General features: G+C 49.8%; 14 protein-coding genes across 14 annotated transcripts; 9 read left to right on the top strand and 5 right to left on the bottom strand.

Moving 5' to 3' along the window:
- Positions 1 to 65: 65 nt before the first annotated feature.
- Positions 66 to 1,752, top strand: coaT (acetyl-CoA hydrolase ACH1; the record flags this gene model as incomplete). Its single annotated transcript, XM_056713819.1, has 3 exons — positions 66 to 208; positions 259 to 499; positions 559 to 1,752. The coding sequence occupies 3 exons, from the start codon at positions 66 to 68 to the stop codon at positions 1,750 to 1,752; spliced, it is 1,578 nt and encodes a 525-aa protein (XP_056567534.1).
- Positions 1,753 to 2,266: 514 nt separating this feature from the next.
- On the bottom strand, positions 2,267 to 2,647 carry N7489_008068 (uncharacterized protein; the record flags this gene model as incomplete). The annotated part of the gene is made up of 3 exons (XM_056713818.1): positions 2,267 to 2,282; positions 2,353 to 2,480; positions 2,549 to 2,647. The coding sequence occupies 3 exons, from the start codon at positions 2,645 to 2,647 to the stop codon at positions 2,267 to 2,269; spliced, it is 243 nt and encodes an 80-aa protein (XP_056567533.1).
- A 4,120-nt stretch (positions 2,648 to 6,767) lies between these two features.
- Positions 6,768 to 8,504, top strand: btgE (putative cell wall glucanase (Scw11); the record flags this gene model as incomplete). Its single annotated transcript, XM_056713817.1, has 1 exon — positions 6,768 to 8,504. The coding sequence occupies one exon, from the start codon at positions 6,768 to 6,770 to the stop codon at positions 8,502 to 8,504; it is 1,737 nt and encodes a 578-aa protein (XP_056567532.1).
- Positions 8,505 to 9,190: 686 nt separating this feature from the next.
- N7489_008066 (uncharacterized protein) lies at positions 9,191 to 9,673 on the top strand (the record flags this gene model as incomplete). Its single annotated transcript, XM_056713816.1, has 1 exon — positions 9,191 to 9,673. One exon carries the CDS (start codon positions 9,191 to 9,193, stop codon positions 9,671 to 9,673), a length of 483 nt encoding a protein of 160 aa, XP_056567531.1.
- Positions 9,674 to 9,981: 308 nt separating this feature from the next.
- On the top strand, positions 9,982 to 10,287 carry N7489_008065 (uncharacterized protein; the record flags this gene model as incomplete). Its single annotated transcript, XM_056713815.1, has 1 exon — positions 9,982 to 10,287. The coding sequence occupies one exon, from the start codon at positions 9,982 to 9,984 to the stop codon at positions 10,285 to 10,287; it is 306 nt and encodes a 101-aa protein (XP_056567530.1).
- Positions 10,288 to 10,849: 562 nt separating this feature from the next.
- N7489_008064 (uncharacterized protein) lies at positions 10,850 to 11,178 on the bottom strand (the record flags this gene model as incomplete). Its single annotated transcript, XM_056713814.1, has 3 exons — positions 10,850 to 10,867; positions 10,945 to 11,022; positions 11,086 to 11,178. 3 exons carry the CDS (start codon positions 11,176 to 11,178, stop codon positions 10,850 to 10,852), a joined length of 189 nt encoding a protein of 62 aa, XP_056567529.1.
- A 1,875-nt stretch (positions 11,179 to 13,053) lies between these two features.
- N7489_008063 (uncharacterized protein) lies at positions 13,054 to 13,838 on the bottom strand (the record flags this gene model as incomplete). Its single annotated transcript, XM_056713813.1, has 2 exons — positions 13,054 to 13,752; positions 13,812 to 13,838. 2 exons carry the CDS (start codon positions 13,836 to 13,838, stop codon positions 13,054 to 13,056), a joined length of 726 nt encoding a protein of 241 aa, XP_056567528.1.
- Positions 13,839 to 15,052: 1,214 nt separating this feature from the next.
- N7489_008062 (MFS transporter) lies at positions 15,053 to 16,852 on the top strand (the record flags this gene model as incomplete). Its single annotated transcript, XM_056713812.1, has 3 exons — positions 15,053 to 15,977; positions 16,033 to 16,474; positions 16,540 to 16,852. 3 exons carry the CDS (start codon positions 15,053 to 15,055, stop codon positions 16,850 to 16,852), a joined length of 1,680 nt encoding a protein of 559 aa, XP_056567527.1.
- Positions 16,853 to 17,326: 474 nt separating this feature from the next.
- Positions 17,327 to 17,731, top strand: N7489_008061 (uncharacterized protein; the record flags this gene model as incomplete). Its single annotated transcript, XM_056713811.1, has 1 exon — positions 17,327 to 17,731. The coding sequence occupies one exon, from the start codon at positions 17,327 to 17,329 to the stop codon at positions 17,729 to 17,731; it is 405 nt and encodes a 134-aa protein (XP_056567526.1).
- A 1,447-nt stretch (positions 17,732 to 19,178) lies between these two features.
- N7489_008060 (uncharacterized protein) lies at positions 19,179 to 20,896 on the top strand (the record flags this gene model as incomplete). Its single annotated transcript, XM_056713810.1, has 5 exons — positions 19,179 to 19,202; positions 19,283 to 19,513; positions 19,648 to 20,049; positions 20,109 to 20,471; positions 20,528 to 20,896. 5 exons carry the CDS (start codon positions 19,179 to 19,181, stop codon positions 20,894 to 20,896), a joined length of 1,389 nt encoding a protein of 462 aa, XP_056567525.1.
- A 299-nt stretch (positions 20,897 to 21,195) lies between these two features.
- On the top strand, positions 21,196 to 21,684 carry N7489_008059 (uncharacterized protein; the record flags this gene model as incomplete). Its single annotated transcript, XM_056713809.1, has 1 exon — positions 21,196 to 21,684. One exon carries the CDS (start codon positions 21,196 to 21,198, stop codon positions 21,682 to 21,684), a length of 489 nt encoding a protein of 162 aa, XP_056567524.1.
- Positions 21,685 to 22,162: 478 nt separating this feature from the next.
- On the top strand, positions 22,163 to 23,833 carry N7489_008058 (uncharacterized protein; the record flags this gene model as incomplete). Its single annotated transcript, XM_056713808.1, has 3 exons — positions 22,163 to 22,207; positions 22,272 to 23,107; positions 23,191 to 23,833. The coding sequence occupies 3 exons, from the start codon at positions 22,163 to 22,165 to the stop codon at positions 23,831 to 23,833; spliced, it is 1,524 nt and encodes a 507-aa protein (XP_056567523.1).
- A 224-nt stretch (positions 23,834 to 24,057) lies between these two features.
- Positions 24,058 to 25,482, bottom strand: N7489_008057 (tetratricopeptide repeat protein; the record flags this gene model as incomplete). Its single annotated transcript, XM_056713807.1, has 7 exons — positions 24,058 to 24,088; positions 24,140 to 24,204; positions 24,266 to 24,572; positions 24,625 to 24,718; positions 24,775 to 24,814; positions 24,894 to 24,964; positions 25,014 to 25,482. 7 exons carry the CDS (start codon positions 25,480 to 25,482, stop codon positions 24,058 to 24,060), a joined length of 1,077 nt encoding a protein of 358 aa, XP_056567522.1.
- Positions 25,483 to 26,241: 759 nt separating this feature from the next.
- On the bottom strand, positions 26,242 to 27,148 carry atp4 (F1F0 ATP synthase subunit 4; the record flags this gene model as incomplete). Its single annotated transcript, XM_056713806.1, has 4 exons — positions 26,242 to 26,267; positions 26,320 to 26,542; positions 26,598 to 27,052; positions 27,118 to 27,148. The coding sequence occupies 4 exons, from the start codon at positions 27,146 to 27,148 to the stop codon at positions 26,242 to 26,244; spliced, it is 735 nt and encodes a 244-aa protein (XP_056567521.1).
- Between the last annotated feature and the right edge of the window lie 109 nt (positions 27,149 to 27,257).

The raw sequence follows: 27,257 nt of genomic DNA, 5'->3' as shown, positions 1-27,257 counted from the left end.
ATACCCCCAGATCCCCTTTCTTCTTTCCCACATCTTTGACACTCTCCCCTCTTCCATTCTGCATCATGTCTGCTTCGGCCCTATTGAAGAGCCGTGTGCGGCGCCCATCGTATCTGAAGAAGCTCGCCAAACCTGAGGATCTCCTTCACCACTTCCCCAATGGCACTTACATCGGCTGGTCCGGATTCACCGGTGTCGGTTACCCCAAGTATGTAACACGGATCAGATGTTGAGGGCAGAACGTTAACCTCAATTCAGGATGACTCCCATTGCTCTCGCAGACCATGTCGAGAAGAACAACCTCCAAGGACAGCTGAAGTACAACCTGTTTGTCGGTGCTTCCTCCGGCGCAGAGACCGAGAACCGCTGGGCCCGCTTGAACATGATTGAGCGTCGTAGCCCTCACCAAGTCGGAAAAGAAATCGCCAAGGGAATCAACAATGGCCAGATCAAGTTCTTTGATAAGCACCTGAGCATGTTCCCCTCGGATTTGGTATATGTAAGTCTCGATATTCCCCGAGGAAAACTATCGACCGCTAATCTTTCCGCTTCCGCCAGGGCTATTACACTCTGAACAAGTCCAAGCCCACAATTGACGTGGCAGTCATCGAGGCTTCCGCCATCACCGAGAACGGAGGCATCATTCCCGGTGCCTCCGTCGGTGCTTCGCCCGAACTGATCCAGATGGCCGACAAGGTCATCATCGAAGTCAACACCTCCATGCCCTCCTTCGAGGGCCTACATGACATCACCTGCTCAGACCTGCCTCCGGGCCGTAAGCCCTACCTCATCATGGCCCCCGAGGACCGCATCGGAACTAGCTACATCCCCATCGACCCGGAGAAGGTCGTCGCCATCGTCGAGTCCAACTACCCCGACCAGACCCTGCCCAACGCCCCCGAGGACGAAGGCTCGCAGGCCATCGCCTCGAACCTAATCGAGTTCCTCAAGCACGAGGTGAACCACGGCCGCCTCCCACCCAACCTCCTCCCCATCCAATCGGGCATTGGCAACATCGCCAACGCCGTCGTAGGCGGACTCAGTAAGGGCGGCGCGGACTTCAAGAACCTCAAAGTCTGGACCGAAGTCCTCCAAGACTCCTTCCTCGACCTCTTCGACAGCGGCAACCTCGACTTCGCAACCGCAACCTCCATCCGCTTCTCCCCAGACGGCTTCAAGCGCTTCTACGACAACTGGGAGCAGTACGCCGGCAAGCTCCTCCTCCGCTCCCAGCAAGTCTCCAACTCCCCCGAGATCATCCGTCGCCTCGGCTGCATCGGCATGAACACCCCCGTCGAAGTCGACATCTACGCCCACGCCAACAGCACCTGCGTCATGGGCTCGCGCATGCTGAACGGACTAGGCGGCTCCGCCGATTTCCTCCGTAACTCCAAGTACAGTATCATGCACACTCCGTCCGCGCGTCCCACCAAGACCGATCCCACCGGCGTGAGTTGTATCGTGCCGTTCGCTACGCACATCGATCAGACCGAGCACGATCTCGATGTCGTCGTTACCGAGCAGGGTCTTGCTGATGTTAGGGGTCTGTCGCCGCGTGAGCGTGCCCGTGTTATTATTAAGAACTGCTCGCACCCGGATTACACGCCTATTCTGACTGATTACCTTGACCGTGCGGAGTTCGAGTGTCTGCGTAAGGGTATGGGTCATGAGCCGCATATGCTTTTCCAGGCTTTCAATATGCACAAGAATCTTCAGGAGAAGGGTACCATGAAGATTGATTCTTGGGAGTAAAGAATTGACGTGGTGCGCGGTTAGGGCGTTCGGTACATCTATTAGCGGTTTTGTACATATATCAATGTTGAAATATAAATCTTTTCCTCTGGATTGTTGCTTGGTTTGTAGCATGGGGGATATACGGTCATCTAGATGGCTTGCTAGAGCTATGCAGCCATGTCAGGGATAGTAGACACTAGGCACCATACAAGAAGTGTATTTTGATTAGTTGACCTAGTAGACTCCATAACGATGTCCAGACGAATAAACTGTGTAGAAACCAAATCTTGCCACACCAGAACTCCAATATCAAGAAAAGCATGCTATAACAAAGCAATGCTCAATCAAAATCAAAATCAAAATCAAAGTAAAAGCCAACTCCAAAAGAAAAACATCCAATCATCTCAATCTCATCTCAATCCCGTTTAGTTCCCAGGTCCTAGCAACAAAATCGAGTCGAGCATCGATTCTGAACTAGACAACCAGTAACCCTATATCCATCTAAAAGATAACAGTTTATATCCAAGCCATATCAAAGCCCAGTGAGTCTATATAAAGTCAGCATTAATGCCCCAAACCTCACAATTACATCTAAACCATGGGACCATATCAACATACCGACTCCAGAGCGACCCGAGAATACCAGGCTGCGGGGTCTCGGACTTCCGTCGAGCCCAGCCGTGGTCGACGTTGTAGTGCTTCACATCTTGTAACCCGGCGAAGAGGCCTCGTCCGGCTGTTGCGCGCTTTGGGGGTGTTAGTCATGGATACTAATGGTGTATTGTGATAGTGGATGATGATAGTGTGTACGTACACGATGCTCTTGAACGGAATTGCGAACCCAGTAATCCGCGCCGTAATCATTTTGCAGACGGGCGTGCTCGCTATCAGTTGTTCTTGGTTGGGTGGACATGTTGGCTTGAGTTGGGTTGGACTGTTGTGTTGGTGTAGATGTATGGCAGTATCGAACGAAGTATCAAGTAACTGAAGTGTGTTTTGTATGATATCTTTGAGTGATGAACAATAACCTCTACGTGTAACATCCCATCCTTATATACACCACTCCCCACCCCCATCTATCCATGACCACAAGATTCCAAGCCGCATCGGAGTATGGCCTGACAGCATCGAATAGAACCATATCACAGTTCCGAGCGGCTGGATCGCGGGACGTGGCCGTTATCCGTTTCTGGATATAGTCTGTATAGCATGATCATGATTTATACCTCGGATTGGTCTTATCCGGGTCGGGTTGAGATAATACTAAATGTGGTTGGTTGTTTGAGTCGTGACGTCGGGGATATGGTGCGATTGAAGGCGGGTTTCTCCGTTTCTGGGGTTAGTACGGAATACTAGGTAAAGAGTAAATCCTGTTTATCTTCTTATTGCCGATTGTTATTCGGGATCAGATGATTGGGAATGGCGGTGGCAGTGGTGGTACTTTTTGTGTGCTGTGTGGTGGCATGATCGGGTGGCATGGTGATGGTCAGATTTGTTTAACGGCAAAAAATAGGAAGAAGAGGGAACGTCCTACTTTGATTTTGACTTAATTGGGCTGGGATAGCTTTGAGATGCTGAGATGCATTTTTCATAGTGTACGACCGTCTTCACTGGATATTTTGAAGCACATGCTGTTATGGTGTATAATCTACCGGATTCAACTTTGAAACTTGCACGGGATACATGAGCATCTCACTTCGAAGTTCAAAGACGATGATCCTATCGAAGATAATATTATATTTTCTCTACTATCAGCCCTGATCCCTCCGCGACACATTCATGCCCCTTGGGGCTTCTCATCCGAACAAGACGGCATTGCTCCACGCTGCGTGTCAATTGTATAGCACGCAAGCAAGCACATACAGGCCGCCGCACATAACTACAATGGCTGAGGACACCTTAGCTGGTTAATCTGTGAAACTGTCAGTCTATACCAGTCCAACAAGCTCATATCGATCTAACCACTTTCTATATGACATCGCCACCGTCGGATTTGCAGCTGACACGACTTCGTATTCTTTGTTGACTTCTAGCGAGACGTGAAAAGACTGGAAGACTTGTCGGATATTGCTGAAGATACCGGGGGCATGTCGGTCTTTACTACCGCCTGCCTTACGAGCCCTTGGTAGTCCTTCCACTCTATCCGTATGTCACCCAAGCAGTTGGGGTTGTATAGTGCTGCGGGAATAGCTGGTTTCAATTACGAGTGGAATGGAATATGTTCAGGGTTATCTCAGACAATGAGAATGACTATTGATGAGAATTGGTCAAGTGAAGAGGCACCTGAAGATCAAGGCATACATTCCACAAGTGACATTCTCCATGTGGCTTCAGATCTCTCCCGAATATCTGAGATGTGGAATTCCAGTAAATTGGCCCTAAATCTGACATATCAAAACAGTCAGTCATATGCAGGGAAACCCGGTCAAGAAACGGCTGCAGAAATTTCCCCGGAACAAAAACCCACCGTTGAACTGGACCCTTGGAACTTTGTACTGTACTCTGTATACGAGGTATACGACCGAGGGAACAAAGAAACCCCCAATAGCAAGGCTGATAGAAATCCCACAATAGCCTCTGCACGAATCGCACGGGCTTTCCAGATCCCAAATCCACAAGGCCAACACACCCCTGCCCCTGAATCTCAAAAACGGTGCCAAGCCTCGACATCGATGCCAACTGAGCCCAGATCCGCTATTCTCCTTGGCCTTTTGATCTATTGGAATTGTCAGATTGGCCAAGAGTGTTTCGGCGGTCTGGATCGTTGAGTTGTCTTTGACTTGGGCAGTTCCTTTGTTTGTATTCTGGTTATTTATTTCAATTACAACATACAACATACATTTCCACACGTATCCAACGCAGAAACGTTGCAGGCTAACGGTTCATTTCGGATTGTTCGGACTGGGCATCCACACAAGATTACATCACATTCTACCAAAGCCATCACTGTCAATAGTTCAACCACCAAGGTAATTATTGTCCTCGAATCGACCAGACTAGCGCAGAACCTTGAAAAGATAACACAGTTACATAATTCAGGAGTCAGACGCTAGTCATGGTTCCATAAAATAATACATAGCGGTCATCTCCACAAGAAACAACCCTCGGCTGTGCCCCAGCATCCGTTGTGATCTTCCCCATGGATGAGTCGCGATCGCCAGTCGAAGAGATCCAGACTTCGTTCTCATTGTGATCAGCACACAGGGTACGGGATGGCAGAGAATCTGTTTGTTTATACGGAGTACGGAGTACGGAGTACTTGCTACTTCCATTGCTTGTACGCCGTATATCTTCCAGTGTGGGTGTCGGTTATATCGGATAGGCTACAGTGTTATTTTGTTCTGGTGACCACACCGCGTAAATGACTATACTCCGAGGAGAAGGTGGCTCGTCGACCAGGCGGGCCTTCCGATATTGTATTTGGCGCGATTACTTAATTGAACAGGTTCAAGCTTCCTGCCCCGTTTAATAACTCTTTTTGACTCTATTTAGGCCGGGTGATCGGCTAGTTCATGAGTGCGTGTACAATATTGTGTACCGCTGACTCGATGGAGATCGTCAGGGGCGGGGCAGAAAACAGCGCATACTTAACAGCGAACAGTTGAGTGTTGTTTCCATAGAGCAGGACAAGTATCTCGATATAAGTAAACGATTGGGCTTGGGCAAACACAAGGATTCGAGATTCTTGCGATACTCTTGGCGGTGAAAATGTTTGTTGACCGCTGTAATCCGAGACTGGTATTGAAAAGCAATAATAAACAGAAGTCTTTGTATATCGTTGGTAATCCATAAAGATTGAACGATACCCGTATTGTGATTTTATAATAAAGATCGGCAGGGCGGAAATTAGAGGCTGCATTTTAACCAATCACAGAACGGGCTATACCCCAATTCAGCTGCCACCTTACCACTTTGGGACTGGTCGAGTGCGCTATGACAGTCAGCCCCACATGGCGTGGGAAGAGACTTTCCTGTTTTTCTTTGGTTTGGGACTTTGGGCTTTTGGCCCGGGGATTTCTCTGTCTGACTTTGCACTGAGACATTGGAATTAAAGCCCATTCTACTCCACCAACTCTCTGCTTTGCTTTGAAGACATTCTTTTTCTGGTCTGGGTAACCAGGAACCGAGGGTTGAACGGCGACTTGCCACCGAGGAAGCCACAGAGGGGCTGCAGTGGTGCCTTACTTGGTCTGACAGAATGGATGAAACCTTGGCCTCGTTTAGGTACAATGTGGCTTTTCAAGTTAGGAGTTGGGAAATCGGAAGCTGGATGACCCTCACGGCGGTAAGGGGAGGGCTAATTCTGGGTGTGAGACAGGATCACTATTTTTGACGCTGGGCCGAAGGCTGAGAAGGAAAAGGAGAGAAGACCTGCGGACGATCCGTGCGGGGAGTGTTGTATTGATAATAATAGTATTCGGATACGGAGGACTGAGCCAGTACTCCGTACAGAGTACTTCGTACACAGGATTGGTTCCCATTGTGAAATGAAATGACCGTTGGGCGAGAATATAATGTTTGTGTACGAGTAGGGAGTGCGCATTATGATCTGACTCCGTACCTGCATGGGCCTGATATAGTCGGACTCAAATTGCAAATAAACCAAACAACGCAATTACATGCAATCTCCACTCTTGCCCGAGCCGTGTGGGCCAACCACAGCCAGCCAACGTTCGGGTGTCGAACATCCAACCAATCAGATCGAGACCGTCCCTGAATACACATCTAGACTCGTCCAGGGGTAATTTTAGGGTAAATTAAATTCAAAGAAATTCACGATCGGTGGACCTGTATCTATGTTGTATGCAGAGGCTAGCACACTGGGGCCCTTTTTTAGGTCTTTTTTTTTTCTCCTTTTCTCTTTCCCCCCTAACTGCCCCCGGTAACCATTTCTCCAACAAAAGGCCTTGCGTGCCCCCGATCACTCTCCTTTTACCTTCTCAACCCACGTTCCTTCGATTCTATCACTGACCACCGCTTCACTCGTTCAGCGGGCATTCATTCTTTCGCGTGGTTGATATTATCTTTCCATCATGAAGGGATCTATCTTCGCCGCCGCCGCCTTGGTCGGCTCTGCCATGGCCGACGGTGTTCACCGTCGCCATGACGCTTTCCACCAGCGTCGCGAGGCCTCATCCAGCGTCTGGTCCTCCGCGGTCACTGCTGCCCCTGAGGAGACCTGCGGTTGCACCACCAAGGTCATCACCTACTACGGCGATGCTACCCTGGTCCCCGTCGAGACTGTTGCCCCTCCCTCTTCCACCTCCACCTCTACTCCCCTCCCCGAGTCCACCAGCACTCTCACCAGCACCGTGCACTCTACCAGCACCAGCACTTTGACCGTGACTGTTTCGGCCTCTTCTTCCTCGGCCCCGGTTCCCTCTAGCACCGCCGTTGCTAGCACTCCCGCCGTGGAGCTGCCCACTCCCGGTGTTAGCACTTTCTCCACCACCGGTGTCTACACCATCCCGGCCACCACCATCACCGTCCACGACACCACCACTGTCTGCGGTGCCACCTCCACTGACGTCCCCAGCGGCACCCACACCTACGGTGGTGTTACCACTATCGTCGAGACTGCCACCACTGTCACCTGCCCCTACGCCACCGTCAAGCCCTCCGGCAGCACCGTGACCAGCGTCATCGAGACCACCACCTACGTCTGCCCCACTGCTGGTACCTACACCGTTGTGCCTCCTACCACCACCTCTGTGCCCACCAGCACCGTTCTGGTCTACCCTACCCCTCACACCGTTGTCCCCGGTACCTACACCCAGGATGAGTCCGTCGTCACTGTGACCCGCACTGACTACACCTACGTCTGCCCTGCTCCCACCGACGCCCTGGCCTCGACCACCGCCCCCGCTGTCCCCACCACCGTGGCTGCTACCACCACTGCCGCCCCCGTTGTCAGCACCTCCAGCGCCAGCGCCAGCTCCACCACCTCCGCCGTCAGCGAGCCCAGCAACGTTCCCACCGTCCTCGGTGAGGGTCAGTACGGTATGACTTACTCTCCCTACACCGCCGGTGGTGAGTGCAAGACCAAGCAGGAGGTTCTCAAGGACCTCAAGGTCATCAAGAACAAGGGCTTCAACCTGATCCGTGTCTACTCCACTGACTGCAGCGGTCTCGAGTTCATCGGTGACGCCTGCAAGGAGCTCAGCCTCAGCATCATCATGGGTGTCTACATCGACGGCTCCGGCATCACCGGTGCCCAGGAGCAGGTCACCGAGATCTCCAAGTGGGCCGAGTGGGACATGGTCAAGCTGATCGTTGTCGGTAACGAGGCCATCCAGTCCGGCTACATCGACGCCGCTACCCTCACCACCTTCATCCAGTCCGCCTCCTCGAGCTTCAAGGCTGCCGGCTACACCGGTCTGATCACCACCACCGAGCCCATCAACGTCTGGCAGCAGTACGGCGCTAGCACTCTGTGCAGCGCCGTCGACGTCGTCGGTGCCAACATCCACCCCTTCTTCAACGCCGATGTCACCGCCGAGAAGGCCGGTGAGTTCACCAAGGGCGAGTTCGAGGTCCTCGAGAAGATCTGTGGCGGCAAGGACGTCATCAACCTCGAGACTGGCTGGCCCAACGCCGGTAGCTCCAACGGTGCCGCTATCCCCGGTACCGCTGAGCAGGCCACCGCCATCAAGTCCATCGCCGCCGCGGTTGGCTCCAAGTCCATCTTCTTCTCCTACTCCGACGACACCTGGAAGAACCCCGGTGAGTTCAACGTCGAGCAGCACTGGGGTTGCGCTGGTGTCTTCTAAGCGCCATGTCTCTTGATGGATTTTTGAATATTTTGTTTAGTTCTGCAAATGCAAAACTTGTACAGGAGGACTTGGAGTTTTACCTTTCTCTGGCTTGGTGATGTGTCCACGGACTTTGATCGGCCCTTTCTTCCCTTCTTGGATTCTATTTTAAACTTGACTCCTGTGGTAGATACACCTTTTATTTGACGTTGTCTACTGACCTTGCACCTTTTGATCTCTTTGTGCGTGTTTTTAGTCCTGTGTATATTTGCTCATTTATGCCTTCTTACGAGTCTGATTCCGGTAGCCTTTCTGTATGATGTAGTCAGTATTTTCTATGCCGGGTCTGTACTCTGGCCAGGTGATCCTTGTCCTTCAGTGTTAGTGTTCGTTATGTCGACCCGTTCCTATATATTTTGGCCCTCTTAGGATCTTAATTCGACCAGTCCACGGACATGCAACCTGCGCCCGACAAAGTGGAGCACTGCATACGCCCCGACTAAGGCTCAGCCCAAGACACGACATCAAGCCAGTGTCGATTTCACCATCCCTCAAACCAAGACAAACCCTCAAAGGCAAAATTGTACCAAAGAACCAGCGCCGCTCTTCTTTCTTGTCGAACCGAACCAAAACCAGAACAACGCCCGTGTCCCAGACCAGATCAAAATCCGAATCCAAGCTACATCCCACTCTTTAATCTCACCATGCCGTTCCAAATACCATTCGAATGCGAGCCCTTCTACATGCGCCCACTGCTGATGGTCAAGGAATTATTCGGACTTTGGGTCCACTTGGCCATCCACTTTTTTATCCCAATCGCTGTCGGATTGGCTATAATATTCGTTATCGCCTTCTTGGCCTTCGCCATACTTGCGGCGCTGTTTGGTTGGGATTTGGGTTCTGATGAGGACAAAGGGAAGAGACAGAAGGAGAAGGAAGAGAAAGAGAACAGCGAGCGAGAACAGAAGGTCAATCAGGGAAAACCAGATGCGGAAATAGTTAGCTCGTCTCTTCCTGTAACTGCGGGCGGCTCCAATGGTACCGTCGACCTGGAGAAGCGTCTCCAGATTGAGCTTGAACTTCTTAGAGAGATGGTAATTGCTAGGAAGGAGAGGTTGGAGGCTTTGAAGAAGATGCAGGTGGGGGGTGATGCTTCGGGTTTGGAGGTTTTGGGGAAGGTTGAATAGGACTAGGACTTGCCTCTGTAGGTAAACTATGTACCATGTGGGAAAAGCTATACTTCCTAAATAGGGAAAGAACACCATCTGACTTTCCCCGGACCAGGGTTCATCTCAACCTTGAATGGACTGCAAAATTCAGGGCACTGACCACTGACGTGACTTCTTGCTAAGACTACCTACCATCCTCTCCATCCAAAGACCAGCTGTTACCAACGTACTCTTATCAATTGTATCTCGAATCGAGTCAGTCAAATCTGACGAATCGACCAAATCCCACCTTAAACCCTCTTCCGACTATCCAGACACCCCTCAGCATGGAGGACTTGTACGTGGAACTCTTCGGCCCCGAATTCAACGAAGTGCATATACTTTTACGTCCAGCAATTGTGACTGCAGCGCTCCTCATAGCGGTTGTCAAGTTAATCTTCTACTTTCTTCTGCCTACTGCCGCCGTCGTTTTCATCCTCACCGGATCCGCTGCACTGGTAACCGTTTTGATCCGGAATATCTGGGAAAGATTCCTAAAGAAGGATGGAAATGAAACACGAAAGAAAAGTGACGATAAAGACCGGACCTTGGCTGGTCTCCGTGACCTAGAGGCTGGCGGAGTCAAATCTTGAGGTCCTTGTCGATACACAACAAAAGTTGATGGCTTTTATTATTTGTCGCTGGAGGATACGGGTACAAAACGATGGGCGAGGATGGGACCCTTTTGCTCTTTCTTTTATGCTTTTATGGAATGTGCGCGGCAAGATCGGATGGGGTGTTTTGCTCAGGAAGTTGATGGATACGTTCATTGGAAGAGGGCTGCGTTACTGGGCCGTCATGTGGAGTGGTCTACCGTCATCTGTCGAAGGTAGCTGAGCGCAGGAAAAGGGACATCTTATCAGGGGACACGCTTTGTTATAGCTGTATCAAACTAAAGCTATTGATCGCAGTTTTATATTTTTAGCTTGGCTGGAACGCACGACAGGGTGATATCCCTACCAATGCAATGATTGAGAATTTGTGATATTCCAGAATTATATACCATTAACAAACTAGATAAATACAAGTCAAGATATTGACCATAGGCCTGAAAGGGGTTCACTGTTCATGTTGCGCCCTTATGTCGACAAGACACCATTGGTTGACCCGGTAGGCCAATCCCTCTTTTTACCATATTGTAACTCCAGAACCATCTTATAGCGGCATGCAAGTCTGTCACCCTCATTAGCATCTTTGAATCAAGCAAATCACACTCGGCAGACACCCCATTAGGGTTGCTAGATACTTACGCCGTTGGATCCGCAAGTAAGTCCCTCACAGCAGCATCCTTCGCCGGCACAGTTAGCAGCCGTGCAAACCATGGTGTCCTGATAACATCGTTAGAAATCCTCTCTACATTCTCGAACATCGTAGACATGGACCAGACGCACCGATTGGCACGCGATTGCGGCCTCAGGGTATGCTTCGGGGAGGGCGACAGTGACAGTAGCAAGGAAGCCGAGAATGATGACCGACGCGCGCATTTTGAACTGGATGGAACTGGAGTTGGAAATGGTTATCTAAATGGAGGAAAAAGCCAAATCAGCGACCGAGCCAAGTATAATAATAGAAAGTATGGTGGGACACCGCAATATGCGGGTTTGGATGACATGCAAGGGCAAGGAAACGGTGTGAACCAAACATACGTTGCAAAATAGCAGTAGTCAAAGCAAAAAGTGAAGATCGAACCACGGGTTACGGATACTTTAATATCGAAACTAGAAAAGTAAAGACGAACGCATATCAGGCTCCATCAAAGTCTTATAACTTGCAGACGCGGAGCACCACAATGACACAGACCACGCACCAGCGCGATGATCTATCGTTGTCTCGCCTAAAACAGGGCAATTGGGGGATCTACAGGGGCAGCTGTGGGATCGATCGGCACTGATTGGATGATGGCTGGGGCGGTTTTGTCGTTCTCGGAGGCGGACGCCCTATAGCGGGATCGCTTGCGTCGATGGATGCAACCTCCGAGTACATACGGCGTCGCTTGATCCTGTTTGATTAATGAGGATTTATTTCACGAGGTGTTGTTTTTGCCTCCCGCTATGTAGAGCGGGAAATGGTGTGTAGAACAAAAACATCAATAAGACTACCCACTGATTTTCATCCAGGAGTATGAAGTCATTGATAGTGGCGGACGAAGAAGCTTGTGCAACTTGAACTAAGTTGATGATCTATATCTGACGCTGTGCTCGTGGTTCGAAGGACACAAGCTTCCTACTCCGTACACCCAAGGTGTGACTTGAATGGGGCTGTTAAGTAACGCGGCTGGCGATGTCATTAACCGCTTGGCATCGTAATGGTAGGGGGTCCTCGGTGGTGCGACCGCTGAGCTTTGTGTTCTTGCAGGCTTGGCGGTGACACACGAAGCTTGCGTGGGCACCCCCAGATGGGAAGGGATATACTGCGTGGTGGGTCATGGTCGATAAGGGGCTGGGGCCATGACACTGGTATGTTGTACGGAGTACGGAGTACTGCGCTGGGGCTTCCATGAGATATCACTTCAGGGGCGGACACGATTTGAATACGCGAGACAGTACGGAGGAGTATAAGAAATGGGCAATTGATATAGTGAACGTGATACATCATCACCTGAAGCTAGACACCTTGGGGCTTAGGCATTATAAGAGACATGTGAACATGTGAACGGAACATCGTGGCACCGGCCTTGGTGTCTAAAATAGAAAATACACTTGCATATATGGTCTAAGGTACAGTAGTTTTCGAAATCAGCTATACCACCATACTCTTACTACTTGAATGCCGGAAGTCAATCCCGAGGGATGCTAGCCTTTGGTTCTCGGCCCGTACCCGAAACCACCCTAATCCCTATTAGGTTACTTTAAAAACTGCTTTGCCGTATATATATCGTAGTATTGATGTAGAAAGGCATTTGCCAGACTCCTACGAAGATTTTTTATTTGATCTTTGCTTTACTAGCATTTTTGCAACCCCTGGCCGAAATACAGCGAACTGTAGTCAATTTTGGCGGTCTTGTCGAGAAATTCTCTATAGCCGCGAGGGGCAGGGGCAGCCTAGAATCTCGAACGTTGTACGACGAACGGCCATGAAAGGCTTCATATACGTTCAGTCTCGACTTTACCGGGTTAGGAAGTTTGGAACATGCAGTCGTACGCATAAAGTGTCCTAAAACGAAGGAACAGCGTGGAAGTGTATCAATTACAAGAGGACTCGGTAAACGCTTCTAGCATATCATTTTGTGCTCTGATAGTACATATGCGTAAAAATCTCAACATGCTCCGGCACATTACTCTCGCCTGTTCTGGTTTCCAAGCACCGATAATTTTGTTTGCTTCGCAAATTGTACCCTCATCGTCTACATCTGCCACCTTTTAGGTCACGATGTAACAGCTACCTTGACTGGGTTTAGGCATTGCATATGATCCAAGATACTGTCTCTTTTCTTGTTCATTAATCGGCACCCGTAGAAATGGAACAGGCGATAAAGGACGGTTTGGGTTTCTGATATCTCTGAACTTGCTCATCACGTAGCCAGCATCGCCCAGGTAGCCGGAGTCCTCCAAAGGTGGTGCTTCCCCAGTTCCCCTTAGGAAAGAAACATCCTCGAGATCCAAAATCACAATTTTTCCGTTTTCGCAAAGCAAGAAATTCTCCGGTCTTAGGTCTCCATATTCCACGCCATGCTTTTGAAGAAGGGAAAAAACTTTTTGAAGTTGACTCAGCAATGTGTCTTCTGAAACTTTGGCATTGTTGCGAGCGAGTCCATCTAGTGTAGAACCAGAAACCTCGGATAGAATAAGTGCAGGAATCCCGTTGAGCGAGCCTTCGCCAAAAAGTCTCGGTATGATTGTTCCTTGAAGATTTTCCAATTTCTTGTAAGCTTCCTTCTCACGCTGAAACTGGACAACCCATCCGTCCTTCTGCTGCTTGACAATGACGGAGTTCACATTCGCTGGTAAGGCATTGTGACATGAGGATGGCTCAGCCTCGAGGCGGTGAACTGTCTGACGTCGTTGATCTAAAGTCTTCAGCGTTCGCGCGGCGATAGGCAAGCCGTCTAGATAGACTGTCTATCTCTACGTGAGCTCGGGTTATTAATCCTTTGTCAAGTCTAGAGAATACGGCTTACATTTGGGAGATATGCATCTTGAGACATGATAGGCGCCTTGTTGAAGAAAGGGGGGGTTTAATGTACGAAGTGAGGAAGAGCAAGGGGCCTATATATAGGCTCCCAACCTTGGAATGGAACCGATTACTAATATGGAACGTGAATGACCCTCGGAAAATGCCCACCCAGAAACGACGAAAATACCAAATGAAGTGAAGTGCACTATTTAATGTTTTCACATCCAACTTTGGTATTACCTTGACTTGTGATCTGAGCGGATGAGGCTAGCATGGTTCCCAGGCATAACTGCAAAAGTCAAAATGAGGTTACCTTGATAGGGAACTTAGATAGAGAATGGCGCCACTTGTAGAGCAGTTCTCGTACTCTGGGGTCGAGGTGCTCTTTTCTTTCCGCGTAACATTAAGTCGACCGCGGGCAACAGCAGCAGCAATAAGTATTCTTTCGACAAAGTAGATATAAAAGTGGCCAGTTGACGACCCTTATTTGCTTACACACTGTACTTGTATATGGCTTTGAGATCCCGTTAGTCAAACAAGCGCTTTTTAACTGATGTGGTGATTGTAGCGTGTTGATTGGAACGAAGTGGTCGCACGATTCGATGGTTGATCATATCAGGTGAGTGTATGGGTTTCGAGCCTTCAGTTTCAGTTTCTGTTGGTATGTTAAATGTCTTTCTCAAAGCCATCTGACGGAGTGGAATTGCCCCGACCAGCTTAGCGGCTCGGGAAGCGGGTACTAGCGGGAACAAGGCACTGGTGGATCCAAATCTGGCCTATGATTGGATCAAAGTCTGCGCAGACTCCATGGCCACAAAGCTTGGCAGAGCCTGGAAATAATGGCATCGTCTTTTATACAAAAATACAGCTTCAAAGAACGCACGAACACGGCTTTTAACGGAAACTTTGACATATGCCAGTCTAAAAGTCTCCGAGATCGTTCACAACCTGATTTCAAATCACCTTCGGAATTCATGGATCATTTTTAATGGCCTGTATGAGTTTCCTTTTCTCTTTTCAACGCCATTGCCGCTAGATGCTTAAATAACCGCCCTCAGACTCGTTTTGACAGCAACTTCGGGATTCTGCACTTTCTCCTTTCTTTTCTGGAGCCATTGGATCGACCAGAAGAAGTCGTGGTTACGCCGTAAGCAAGGACGTTGTCCCCATCCGTTTCTTCATAACATCCTTATTTACGCGATTTGCCTGAGGGTCCTAGTATCGAAGAGAAAGATCCCCCAGACCATGTCAGCGATAAACAAAACTAGCGGTCGCTTTCGGATACCGCTATACCAGCTAGTGTTATCCCAAGACACCATCACCGACGACGTTGTCAGCCACGAATGGGAGGGAAATGGCACGCCTGAAGATCCTTACTTGGTGGACTGGCTTCACGAAGATGCCCGCAATCCGCACCAAATGCAAGATTGGCTGAAATGGTCCATCACGATTCTACAAGCCGCTTCCTTTTTGTCCATTACTTTTGCTTCGTCTGCTCTCTCAGCAGCCAACCCCCAGATCCAGGAACGCTTCGGCACCAGCACTGAGCTAGTTGTTGCCGACACCTCGCTTTTTGTTCTCGCCTTTGCCATCGGACCAGCTATATGGGCTCCGCTTTCCGAGCTCTGGGGTCGTCAGATCATCTACTTCGTCACGTACGGGTTGACTACACTATTTGCCGGGTTAACAATTGCAAGCCCGAATATTGCGACTTTGCTAGTCCTAAGATTCTTCGCGGGCGCATTTGGTTCTTCGGCAATCTCCAATGCTGGAGGTGTGGTTTCAGACATGTATACAGCCCGTGATAGAGGGCTGGCTACAATCGCTTTTATTGGAGCCCCCTTCTTAGGTCCTAGTCTCGGACCGATCACTTGCAACTTCTTAGCTGTGTCAAAAGGCTGGAAGTGGGTCCAGGGGCTTACAACTATCTTCAACGGGGTGGTGTTCCTGGTTGGGATTGCTTTTATCCCCGAGACTTACACCCCAGTCCTATTGCAGAAGCGCGCTGCCAAGCTTAGTAAATTGACTGGAGCAGTTTACAAGAGTCGTCTAGACATTGGAAATGCAAATAGGGCTGCTGGTGAGATCTTCACCAAGACCATGGTCCGACCCTGGATATTGCTGTTGATGGAGCCGATCGTGCTGCTTTTGTCTATCTACATGGCTATCAGTAAGTTCTCCCATATGTATCATCATTTCTTCTTATCAGGGACTAATGTTCATAGTTTACGGAACGATGTATATGGAATTTGCTGCATTCCCGATTATCTTTGAAGAGAATCTCAAATGGCCCCAAAGCACCTCCGGCCTGTCCTTCCTTGGCATGATGATCGGGCAGATTCTCGGATGCGCTTATTCAATCTTCGAAGACGGCCGGTATAAGAAAGTCGCCGATCGCACAGCCTACGGTCGCCCACCTCCCGAAGCTCGACTCATTCCAGCGATGGTCGGAGCAGTTACCCTTCCTGTGGGATTATTCTGGTTCGCCTGGACCAACTTCCCCCACATCCATTGGATTGTCTGCGAGATTGGAACTGTACTTTTTGGATTCTCTCATGTTTCCATTTTCTTGAGTGTGGTGAACTACTTGGTCGATGGATATACTATCTACGCGGCATCGGCATTAGCAGGTAACGCTGTCATCCGGGCCCTTTTCGGTGCGGCATTGTATGTCTTCACTCTCTCGTTCCCGATCATAGTCCTAGTATTAGACTAACTTGATATCTGTGTAGTCCGCTCTTCACAACGCCAATGTACCAGAACCTTGGCATTCAATGGGCCTCCTCGATTTCGGCTTTCCTCGCTGTAGCTTGTCTACCGTTCCCATGGATTTTCTACAAATACGGCCCAGCAATTCGCCGCCACTGCCAATACGCTGCAGAGTCTGCCCGGCAATTGGATGAAATGGCCGACCGGATGCGTGCACAGGCTGTGCAGAGAGCAGCCAAGCAGAATCCCGAGAGTCGAACAGATACTGGCCAGGGCTTGACTGCTTCCCCTGATGAGAAAAATACTGGTGCAGCTCAAGGAAACGAGCTACCGTGAAGCAAGTTTAGCGTTTTACATTGGCACATTTTATATGGTGGCTATTCTTGGACACATATCAGTGTCACGTCGGGCTCGATCATCTTCCAAGGCTATATAGTTGGCTTATGTATTTAAAAATTAGAAGACTACTATCTATTTTCAACGACGTTGTGTATTCGGGAATTTCTTGTACTGAGTAAACAGGCCAACATGGTGCGGACATAAAAACCATGGGAGATTGGATCTTGGTTCATCGGTCTTTAACGCAGATTAACTTTTCTCATTAGGACTTTTTTAAAAGCGGGTATTACTCCGTATTGCTGTAACTATGGTGTTCCATTTCAACTTGAAAAGTTCGTGTGCGTATTTTTATTTGCTTTTTAATTAGTGTGTAATGGCACGGGGTAGTTTACGTATACATACCAGTACCCCGTCTTTGGAACCCCTTTTTCTATTTATACTACTCCCACCTAGCTACCCCCTACCACTACCATGGGCCACGATATTTCTAAGCGCGCAATTGTAGTAGCATGCAGAGCTACTGGTGTTAGCTCTGCTACTATTTCAGAGCTATCTGGCCTCCCAAAGCGCACTGTCGACCGCATATACGAAAGAGCCCTTAAGCATGGCTTTGACCCGAACTCGCGTCCTTGGAATATTTCTGACGCTATGCTAGCTGACGCCCCTCGCTCTGGGAGGCCGACAAAGCAGACATCACAAGTGCAAAGTCAGGTGCTTTCAAAAGCACATGATGACCAGGATGGCCGTGCAAGAACATGCACTGATATTGCAGGAGAAATGAGCCTCGAAGGACATGATATCTCTTCATCGACTGTCTGGCGCATTCTGAAAAAGGCTGGAGTACAAGAAGCGACACCCGCTGAAAGCCCGGTTTAACGAAAGCCATCCGCGAAGCTGGGCTAGCTTGGTGTCTCGAACACCAAGATTGGAGTTTGGAAGATTGGGAAGAAAAATGTTGAAGCAGCTGATGCAAGATACGATGATAAGCACATCTGTGTAGTCTCTAATTTGCTGAGGTTATAGATGGCCACTGGTTACATTTGGGCTGTGTATATGCATGATTCACCACAATCGCGTGTGATGAGGCCCAACGGGACTGGGACGCTCAGCCCCCGGACATCCTCTCTCCAGCCATACACACCCCGCTGCTCCTCATGCACCTTGAACTTTTTCAATCTTGATCTCAGTTACACAGTAGATCTCTGCTTTCTAGAACGATAGAATACGATGAACCTAACAATACCGCCACCCGTCACTTTCAACAACCAAGGTGATGGCACGCAGAACACAAATGCCGGCAGTGGACTTCAAAGCAATAACAACTCTAATGGGGCGCAATACAACAATTGTTCAGGTAGGGAATAGTGAGGGCAATACAAGTCAAGAAGCCATACTTGTCCTAATAAACCGTTCGTAGTAACATTGGTTGGCGAGAGTCTAAGCCCTGAGGCCCAACCAAACGGTTAGTCCGCCGTTTTGATACTGCCTGCCGCGCGGAGCCTCCTTCTACGTATGATCTATACTTACACATTTCAGACCAAAACAGGGAGGGCACGCCGAGGTAGTGCGAACGCTCCTCAAATCCAACGCCGATACCCAGGGTAGGAAATGTAGCGCTTTGACAGATAGGGCGTATGGATGACATTTGATAGATAGCGCAATATCTCCGGTATTGAAATTCTTCATCAAGAGGCAATAATTTAAGGCGGATTTTATATAAGACATATACAAGACAGGTAAATCAGGGAGAAATTACATCATGGTCAGCGGCAGTTGTTGTCTCTAGTATTTAATGTATTTAACAACAGCCTACAAGGTCAAGATTAGGATATGCAGCCCTAATTGATCAGGCTGCTTGTATGGCTGTCCACACTGTAAGACAGTACGCAGGACTCGACTCATTCTTAGCATACCTACGTCAAAGGTAGAAGTGGTATATATAGCATCGTCTCTTCTCTTACATCTTTTTCAAGCGGGACGCCTTAAGAGCAATACAATGATATACCGACAAGACGGAGTAATCAAGAAAATGTTGTGGGGTAGACTAGCCCTACTTGTCGGCCGCTTCTGCGGCCTTGTCAAGTGCCCAGGTGTTCTTTGGTAGTGAAATAGTTCTTCCTCGCTTATTGGTGCTCTAGCTAGAAAATAAAAAGTATTAGTCGCAAATATAGAAATACGCAATGAAAAGTTGTAAACCCCTATAACCACAAGGCATGAAGAGCATGAGGCTTGCTGGCGTTGCTGGCGGACCTGCCTATTCCGGAAATCCCCGCCCCGCCACTGATTAGGAAGTTTCCCCAACTTTTGGAAGATCAAAAGCCAGATGATATCGATGAAAGCCTTTGTAGTGCGTTTAGGTAAATAATATAAGAGGTCTTTAGCCTACTTGTTCTGTGCTTTTGTCTACTCGTTTTTCTGATTCCTGAGGTAATCAGTCCATCTCACAGCACAGCCATGTCTAGTGCAGTGCAAGATAGTCCACAGCCCTCGATCTATGAAAGTCCAAGCCTACAGGATGAAAATCAGTCTTCGTCGCCATCTGAGTCGTCTTGCCAAATAGACAACGAACAATGGAACCACCCACGATCTAACATAGCAAAGACACTGGCGACATTCTGGAGCTTCCTAATAATGGGAGCAAATGACTCCGCATACGGTGTAAGATCTCACCAGGATGTATATACATGGTAGTTGGGATATTATACTGATCTAATACCATTATCCAGCCACTCCTCCCATATGTACTTCAACCCCCAAAACCAAATCCTGTTCTACTTCTAATCCATTCCCAGCTCGAAACCTACTACAACCTCTCCTACACAATCGTTTCCCTCGTCTTCCTCTCTCCGGCACTCGGCTATGCTACCGCCGCCATCGTGAACGAGCGAGCACATTGCGCTATAGGCCGACGAGGTGTAGCCTTCGTCTCATCCATGTGCCATCTGATAGCCTACATCTTGAACTGCGTGCATCCACCATACCCCGTCCTCGTTGTGTCATTCATCTTCGCAGGTCTGGGGAATGGCCTCGCAGACTCGGCATGGAATGCCTGGATTGGAAACCTCAATAATGCAAATCAATTACTCGGTCTGCTCCATGGGTTTTATGGCGTAGGTGCTGTTATCAGTCCTCTCATTGCATCACTGCTTGTTGCGGATGCTGGTTTGCCATGGTATTACTTTTATTACATTATGGTACGTGGTTATTTGGTCCATTAGCTTTTCTGGCCGGGGTTTGTGACTGATTTCCTTAGATTGGAGGCGCTGCAATCGAGGTTCTCGTCTGCGTCGCATGTTTTTGGGATTCTACAGGAGCATCGTTCCTACTCGCTAAGAAGCAACAGCCCGGCGATACATCCGAACAAGCAGGCTTGCGCAAAGTCCTAACCACAATGCCATCTGCGCGGATCACTTGGGTCTGCTCAATCTTCTTACTTGGGTACGTTGGCGTCGAAGTAGCGCTAGGAGGATGGATTGTGACATTCATGAAAGAAGTGCGGCACGCTGCACCGTTTCCTAGTAGCATGACTGCTACGGGGTTCTGGCTCGGAATAACCGTTGGACGGGTTATCCTTGGATTCGTGACTCCTTTGATTGGCGAGAAGATTGCCATCTCGGTAGGCCCTCCTAGCATATCGCATCCAAGTCAGACCACAAGCTCACCCTATAGTAGGCCTATATCTCGCTCGAGATAGCGTTTTGTCTCATTTTATACCTCGTTCCGAACTTCTACGCTGGAGCTGTCGCGATATCCCTGCAAGGGTTCTTTCTGGGTCCGTTGTTCCCGGCGGTTGTAATTGTGACCACAAAACTCCTGCCAAAACACTTGCATGTCAGCGCCATTGGGTTTGCGGCAGCCTTCGGTGGTTGTGGCGCGGCTGTTCTTCCGTTTATTGTCGGTGTACTTGCGCAGGCTAAGGGTGTGTTGGTGTTGATGCCGTTTACCATAGCGCTTTCGGGGGCGATGTTGCTTCTTTGGAATTGTCTTCCGGGAATCCCTAGAGATAGGAGAGCATCGGCTAACAATAGCCACGGGGCCTAGGTATGATATGGCGTATCGCATGCCAGGAACTGCAAGCCATGAGGGCGGGGACGAACCAGATGTGATGTGAACGATGCTAGTAAATAACCGTGTAGAGGCCATCTCAAGCTGCAAATGTTGGACTTCAGCCAGATAAAGAGATTTGAAGTAGTATGGTCCCAAAATGAATACAACACTTACAGAACCACAAGAGTGGGTGCTTCTCGGCCCACATACTCCACTGATTGGTTGTGCCATAACCATATAGCCGCTTCTGAGAGGTAGTGATATCGGCAAAACTACAACCTTCGATATCGAATATGCCGACCTCATGGCGCGTAAACCACAAGGCAGCTTCTTCGCCTACCTTCAAAAAGTTCCATCCAGACTTAGTAGGCCCTTCGAATAGAACGGGCGGCTACAACCAAGTCACTGGCCTCGACAATCCAAGACAAGAAGGATTCGCAGAGGCCAGCCGGGCATTGGGCGGCGACGAACTCAAGGCATCGATGTGGAAGAGAGTGAAGATGGCAAGCACGTCCGACTCTCGGATTGTGTGTCTCGGCTGCGGTTGCCATACGGACCGATGGGAAAGGCAAAGGCAAGCGCAGGGCCAGCACTTTGGCAGTGTAGTTAGGCAGGACAAGATCCTGGCTCCATTTGGTGAGCCTATTGCGGGGCCCTGGGGCCTTGTAGTGTGGGGGAATGTTAAAGCGCTTATTGCGTCCGACTTGACAAATATTGAGAGAAATGATGATTATTCAATCTGCTTAGTTTCTGATGAGGGTGGCAGCTGGGCATTCATATGACCAACAGCAAGGACAACCTTGGAAGGTTGATGTTTGGATATTGCAGGATTGAGGTTATATCCAATTCGCCCTGTCTTCACAATAGGTTAGGGAAATGCTGCTTCATTTGCCGAATGCAGAGCTGTCTGTCGAGAAATTAATGAGTGAGACAAGGGGTCCCCACAGGGGAATCAGACTGAATCAGACTTGCCTCCCAACATCCCACATTCCACTCCTTCGGCTAATCTCCGCCAACCCTTGGCGTCTGAGGAATCAAAATCGGACATTATCTCGGAGCCAACAGTTAGCGCAGTTGAGTGCAGCTCCACTTCTCCGCAAATCCCCGGAATCTCCTGGAAAAAAACCCCGGGATATCCGTACTGGCACTCGGGATGCCGTTAAAGAAAAAGATGGATTGATGTCTGGAATTTCATGCATTCAGGCAGTTCGAGATACACTCGGCAATACCCTCGCCTTTTCCTGGTGGGAAACAAACACCATGAAAGACAAGCCTACAGCAAGAGTTGGCTCGGGACAGGCTTCGGTATAGACAATATTCTCCTATCCTTCAATTAACCAATACAGGACAACTAACAGTCAAATCCCAGGTCAAATCATGGTGGAAAACCAAGCACCTCATCCACCTAAACAGTCTAATAGCAAGCCTAATCCTCTTCTCCAGCACATTCGGCTACGACATCTCCCTAATGAACAGCCTCCAGTCCCTACCCCAATGGCAAACCTTCATGAACCACCCAAAAGGAATAAAACTCGGCTTCATAAACGCCCTCCAAAGCATAGGCAGCATACTCTTCCTACCCGTCCAAGCATGGTCCGCCAACCGCTTCGGCCGAAAACCCACAGTCCTCGCGGGGTACATCTTCATCGTCCTTGGCGTGGGACTCCAAGCCGCCGCCCCAAACGCCAACTCATTCATCTACTCCCGTCTACTGGTAGGCATCGCCAGCGCCTGGTTCCAGTGCGCTGTGATCCTCGTCACGGAAATCGCGTATCCGTCGCATCGCTCGCTCGTCACGGCCATCTACATGTGCCAGTACTATGTCGGGTCCTCGCTGTCGGCATGGGTTTCCTTCGGCATGAGGAATGTACAGAGTAGCTGGTCGTGGCGTGTGCCTGTTCTTATGCAGATTGCATTGCCGCTTCTCGCCTTGCCTGGGACGTTAGCTGTGCCAGATTCGCCGCGTTGGCTGATTAGCTGTGGGCGACTTGAGGAAGCGAAGCGTATTTTGGTTAGGTTCCATGCTGGTGGGGATGAGGGTTCGCAGTTGGTGGCTTCTGAGATGGAGGAGATTAGCCGGGGTCTGACGGCGGAGCGGATGGCTCGACAGGAGGCGCGCTGGATTGATTGTGTCAAGACTCGTGGGAATCGGTACCGGCTTTTCTTGAGCGTTTCTTTGGGTGTTTTTGCTCAGTGGAATGGGGGGTAAGTATTGCTCTTGGGCCTTACTGTTCCTTGCGGGAAAAAATTGATGGAAAGATCCATCGCTGACGGGATATCTGCTCTAGCGGTGTGGTGTCATACTACCTATCCCTTATCCTCGATACAATCGGTGTAACCTCGTCAACAGACCAGACACTCATAAACGGCTTCCTCCAGCTCTGGAACCTGATTATGAGCGTGATAGGGGCATGTCTTGTCGACCGCGCTGGCCGCCGTCCGCTCTTCATCACATCGACTGTGATCATGCTGATCAGTTATATCTTCATTACTGCTCTCTCCGGCAGCTTCACGACGACGGGTACTAGTGCCGTTGGAACAGCTGTGATCCCGTTCTTGTTCATCTACTATGCAGGCTACGACATCGCTTTCACGCCACTGCTCCTGGCGTACCCGGCGGAGATCTGGACGACCTCGCTGCGTGCTAAGGGTGTTGCTATATCCACGATCTCGAATTATATGGCACTGATTTTCAATCAGCTCATTAACCCTATTGCGTTCGAAAGAATTTCTTGGAAATATTATTTTGTGTTTTTGGCCGTGTTGCTTGTTGTCTTGGTTGTTGTTTGGAGGACTTATCCTGAAACTAGAGGCAGGTCGCTTGAAGACATTGCTTTTATTTTTGATGGCGAGGAGGCGTGTGTTACTGGTATAGATCCTAATGTTACCGAGAAAAGACGTACAGGGGAAAATGAACATCGAGAGTTATGATATGGAATATAGAGTTACCATGATGATCTGGAAAGTTTAGAACTTGCTTTATGTTCAGGTAGTGACATCGACGATGAATGCTTGACGTGACAAGTAGGAAAAGTTAGGATACAGCAGAGAGACCGTGAAGCACGTCAGTCGTAGAATACAGGTGATAATGACAACCTCCGTCGTAGTCCTAAGTTAAAGATGGCAATTGATACTGCATTCGTTGAAGAAGCAGATCACTTCGGATTGTACTTGTCTTTCCAGATCCTACAGTGTCCCGTTAGATTCAAAATCCAGTCTTCAGTCAGTCGAACATACCATGAATTCCCAATAGTAGGGCACCCGTTCTCCTCGGCAAGCCTGTAATACTTGGCCGCTTTGAACTATAGCAACATCAAGTCAGAATACGCACAGAATACGCACCTGAGCGGAGATCACACATACCTTGTCCTTCTTTCCCCCAAAGCCCTCAAGGTAACACCATCCCACTTCATTCATAGCATCAGTATCACCCAGGTTCGCAGCGGTCTCGTAATACTGTCTAGCAGCAGCAGGATCCTTTGCTATGCCCCATCCATTGCGGAAGCAATTGGCCAACTCGAACATGGCCAAAACGAGTTCGCCTTTAGCAGATCCCCCTTTATTAACACCAGCACGGAGGGCCTCCGCCTCAACCGCGGCCGAGTTGGCCGCAGCAGCGGAGAGATAAGTCACGGCTCGTGCAGTATCTACAGGACAGCCCCATCCGTGTCTAGACATTTATTAGCATCTAGAAAACTGAGAAGTAGCGGGCGTTCTGTTACCGTAGTGCAAGGCCGTAAAGAACCTGACTCAGAGGATTATTCGCGCCATTTGGATCAGCAAGTTGCCCGAACATCTTAGTTGATCGCTCGAGATCTATATCCAATGTTAACCAACATATATCTCCAGCCGACATAGCCGAAAAAACTCACCACCAGATTCATGCAGTCGAATCGCCTCTTGAATATTAATCTATAACCCGTTAGTCCCACATTCCAACCACAGCCACAACCCCAACCATCCCGCAAATATATAATCAGCAAGCACCTACATCTTCATTCGGATCCACACCAACCCGACTCTGACTCGAGCTCCTCGACCTAGCCTGCTCCAATCCCAACCCTAAACCCAGCGTAGCCTCCCCCCCCCTGCCGCCCCGGCAAGGACGCACCGGAGTGCGCGAACTGCGGATTCTGCTGCACAAGCACAGTAGCCCTCTTCTCCCACAACGCCTCACGCTCCTGTTTACTCGCGCCGTGATCATCATCGATCTGTGGCAGGTCCGCGGGGATGTTAGCGGAGGAGTCACGCGAGTTACTGCGACTGCGGTGGTCGAGATGGAGGAGGTTTGAGAGGCGGCGCTCGCGACGGGGCGGGGATTGCGACGATGTAGATGGGCGTCTCGGGGAGCGGTTGAAGAGCTGGAAGCTCCGGCGTGGAGATACGGGGTCGTCTTGGATTGGTGATGATAGGTATGGGGTTGGGTCGTTTGGGTTGGATGGTGGGGTTATTATCTCTTGGGTGTGCGTGTCAGAGCGGATGAGCTTGAACTCGGGTGCTGGGGGTATTGCTGGTGCATTTTGGGATGGTTCGGTGCTGAGGTCGTCGCGTTTGTGGAGGATGTTGCGGAGTGAGGGCATGATGTATCTCTACTTGTCGGATATTGGCGGGGAGTGGATCTGGGCTTGTATATGTGTGATAGTCGGGTTGTAAGGTTAGGGAGGAGGGAGGTCTTGTCAGAAATACTTGTAGGGCTGAGGATCAATACATTAAAATAGCCAGGCACAAAGAATAAACGGTGGCTGTGTAGGGCGGCTTACACGGGCTGATGACTGGGGTCCGGGGTCTTGGCTGATTATCCCGCGTGCACACAAATTGGATATATTAAATACTTGAAGTACTTGGATATTGCTAGGGACATATGCCACATAGAATTCCAATAAATAGATGAAATAGATGAAACCTTAGTATATAGATCTTATCGCATTCTCCACGGCTCGGTGGCGTGCTGCATTGGACCCTGCATATCATAGGGCGCCCCCGGTGCATGGACTCAGCCATTGCCCCGGGGATAAAATGGGCACTGTTGTACATCCAAGTACATACTACATAGCTCTAGAGTGGTACCAGTACCTACAATCAATGGACACTCTTGAGAATCTCTTCGTATCATATTCTGGTCAAAGTGTTCTACGATGAAACTGACCCAAACAGATTCATATGCCAGACATCAGCCGGTGGGCATTTCCGAACCCACGCTTGAGAACATGCCTTGACACCATGCGTGTCCGATTATAGAGTAAGAATCAAAATGGTATTGCAAGGTCTAACTCGGCAGATGCAAATAGCCCTTATAGTTTTGTACACAATGCCGAATGCAGTGGGATACTAAAGCCCATTTACAGGGCCTTGGACGCCATGATGCCTAGAACTTGTTAGCTACATTCTATGTAAAAGTCAGAGGGTGGATAACTCACGCTCAACATCAGCAACGCTCTGCTGAAGGATCTGCTGGAGAACCTTGGGGCTCTCAAGCTCCTTCTGGATCTTGGCAATGACGGATTCGGCAAGCTCGCGCTGCTGGCGCTGCTTAACCTGGTTCTCGTAACGCACCCACGAGTCGAGGACCTGCTTGGCCTCGGCAGCGAGGGCAGTGCGCTGCTGGAGCTCGTAGGCCTGGGACTCGAGCTGGGCGGTTTCCTGAAACGAACTGTCAACAACCCAAATCTCAACATACGCGACCGAGTATTCCTACCTTGGAAACAGCGAAGAGCTGCTTGGTAACCTCAACAACGCCAGACATCTGGGAGACGGTGTCGATACGCTGCTGGACAGCGTTGGTGTGGTCGGCACGGGCAGCGTTCAGGATGTCCTTGTGCTTCTGGACCTGACCCTCGGCCCACTCGCGGTAGGCGGGACCACCGTACTTGCCAACAGCGGTGAAGACAGACAGCAGACAGAAAGCAGCGACGGTCTCCTCGTTCATGACGTACAGCTCGTTACTGATGGCGGCGATGGACAGACCGGCGGCGGCAGACAGGGTAGCGGTCTTGGTGACCAGGGAGTTACCGGGGACGGCGTTCAGGATCGACTGCGCCTTCTTAGCGGGCTCCTCGGCGGGGACGTTGGAGGCCTGACGAGAGGAGGTCAGGTTGGCAGTGACGGCAGGGACACCACGGGCGGGAAGAGCCGGCCGGAGTCGGGATGCGCCTAAGGTGAGTTAGTAACTAAAGGCATCGAGTCGATCAGACGGTCGAGGTTCGTAAAAAGCGTACCAATGGCGCTCTTAGCAAGACGCGAAGCCATTGTTGCAGATGGAAGAATCTTGGTCAATGGGGTGGGTGAACGGAATTGAGGAGACTTGAGGTTCGGGATGGCTAGGAGGTGAAGACGCTAGCCGTTTCGGGCGGTGATT

Source organism: Penicillium chrysogenum, assembly GCF_028827035.1.
Source record: "Penicillium chrysogenum strain IBT 35668 chromosome Unknown utg000004l_segment0_segment0, whole genome shotgun sequence".
Classification (NCBI taxonomy): Eukaryota; Fungi; Ascomycota; class Eurotiomycetes; order Eurotiales; family Aspergillaceae; genus Penicillium; species Penicillium chrysogenum.
Note: the sequence above shows the minus strand (reverse complement) of the source record. Positions and strands in the feature narration are given on the sequence as shown.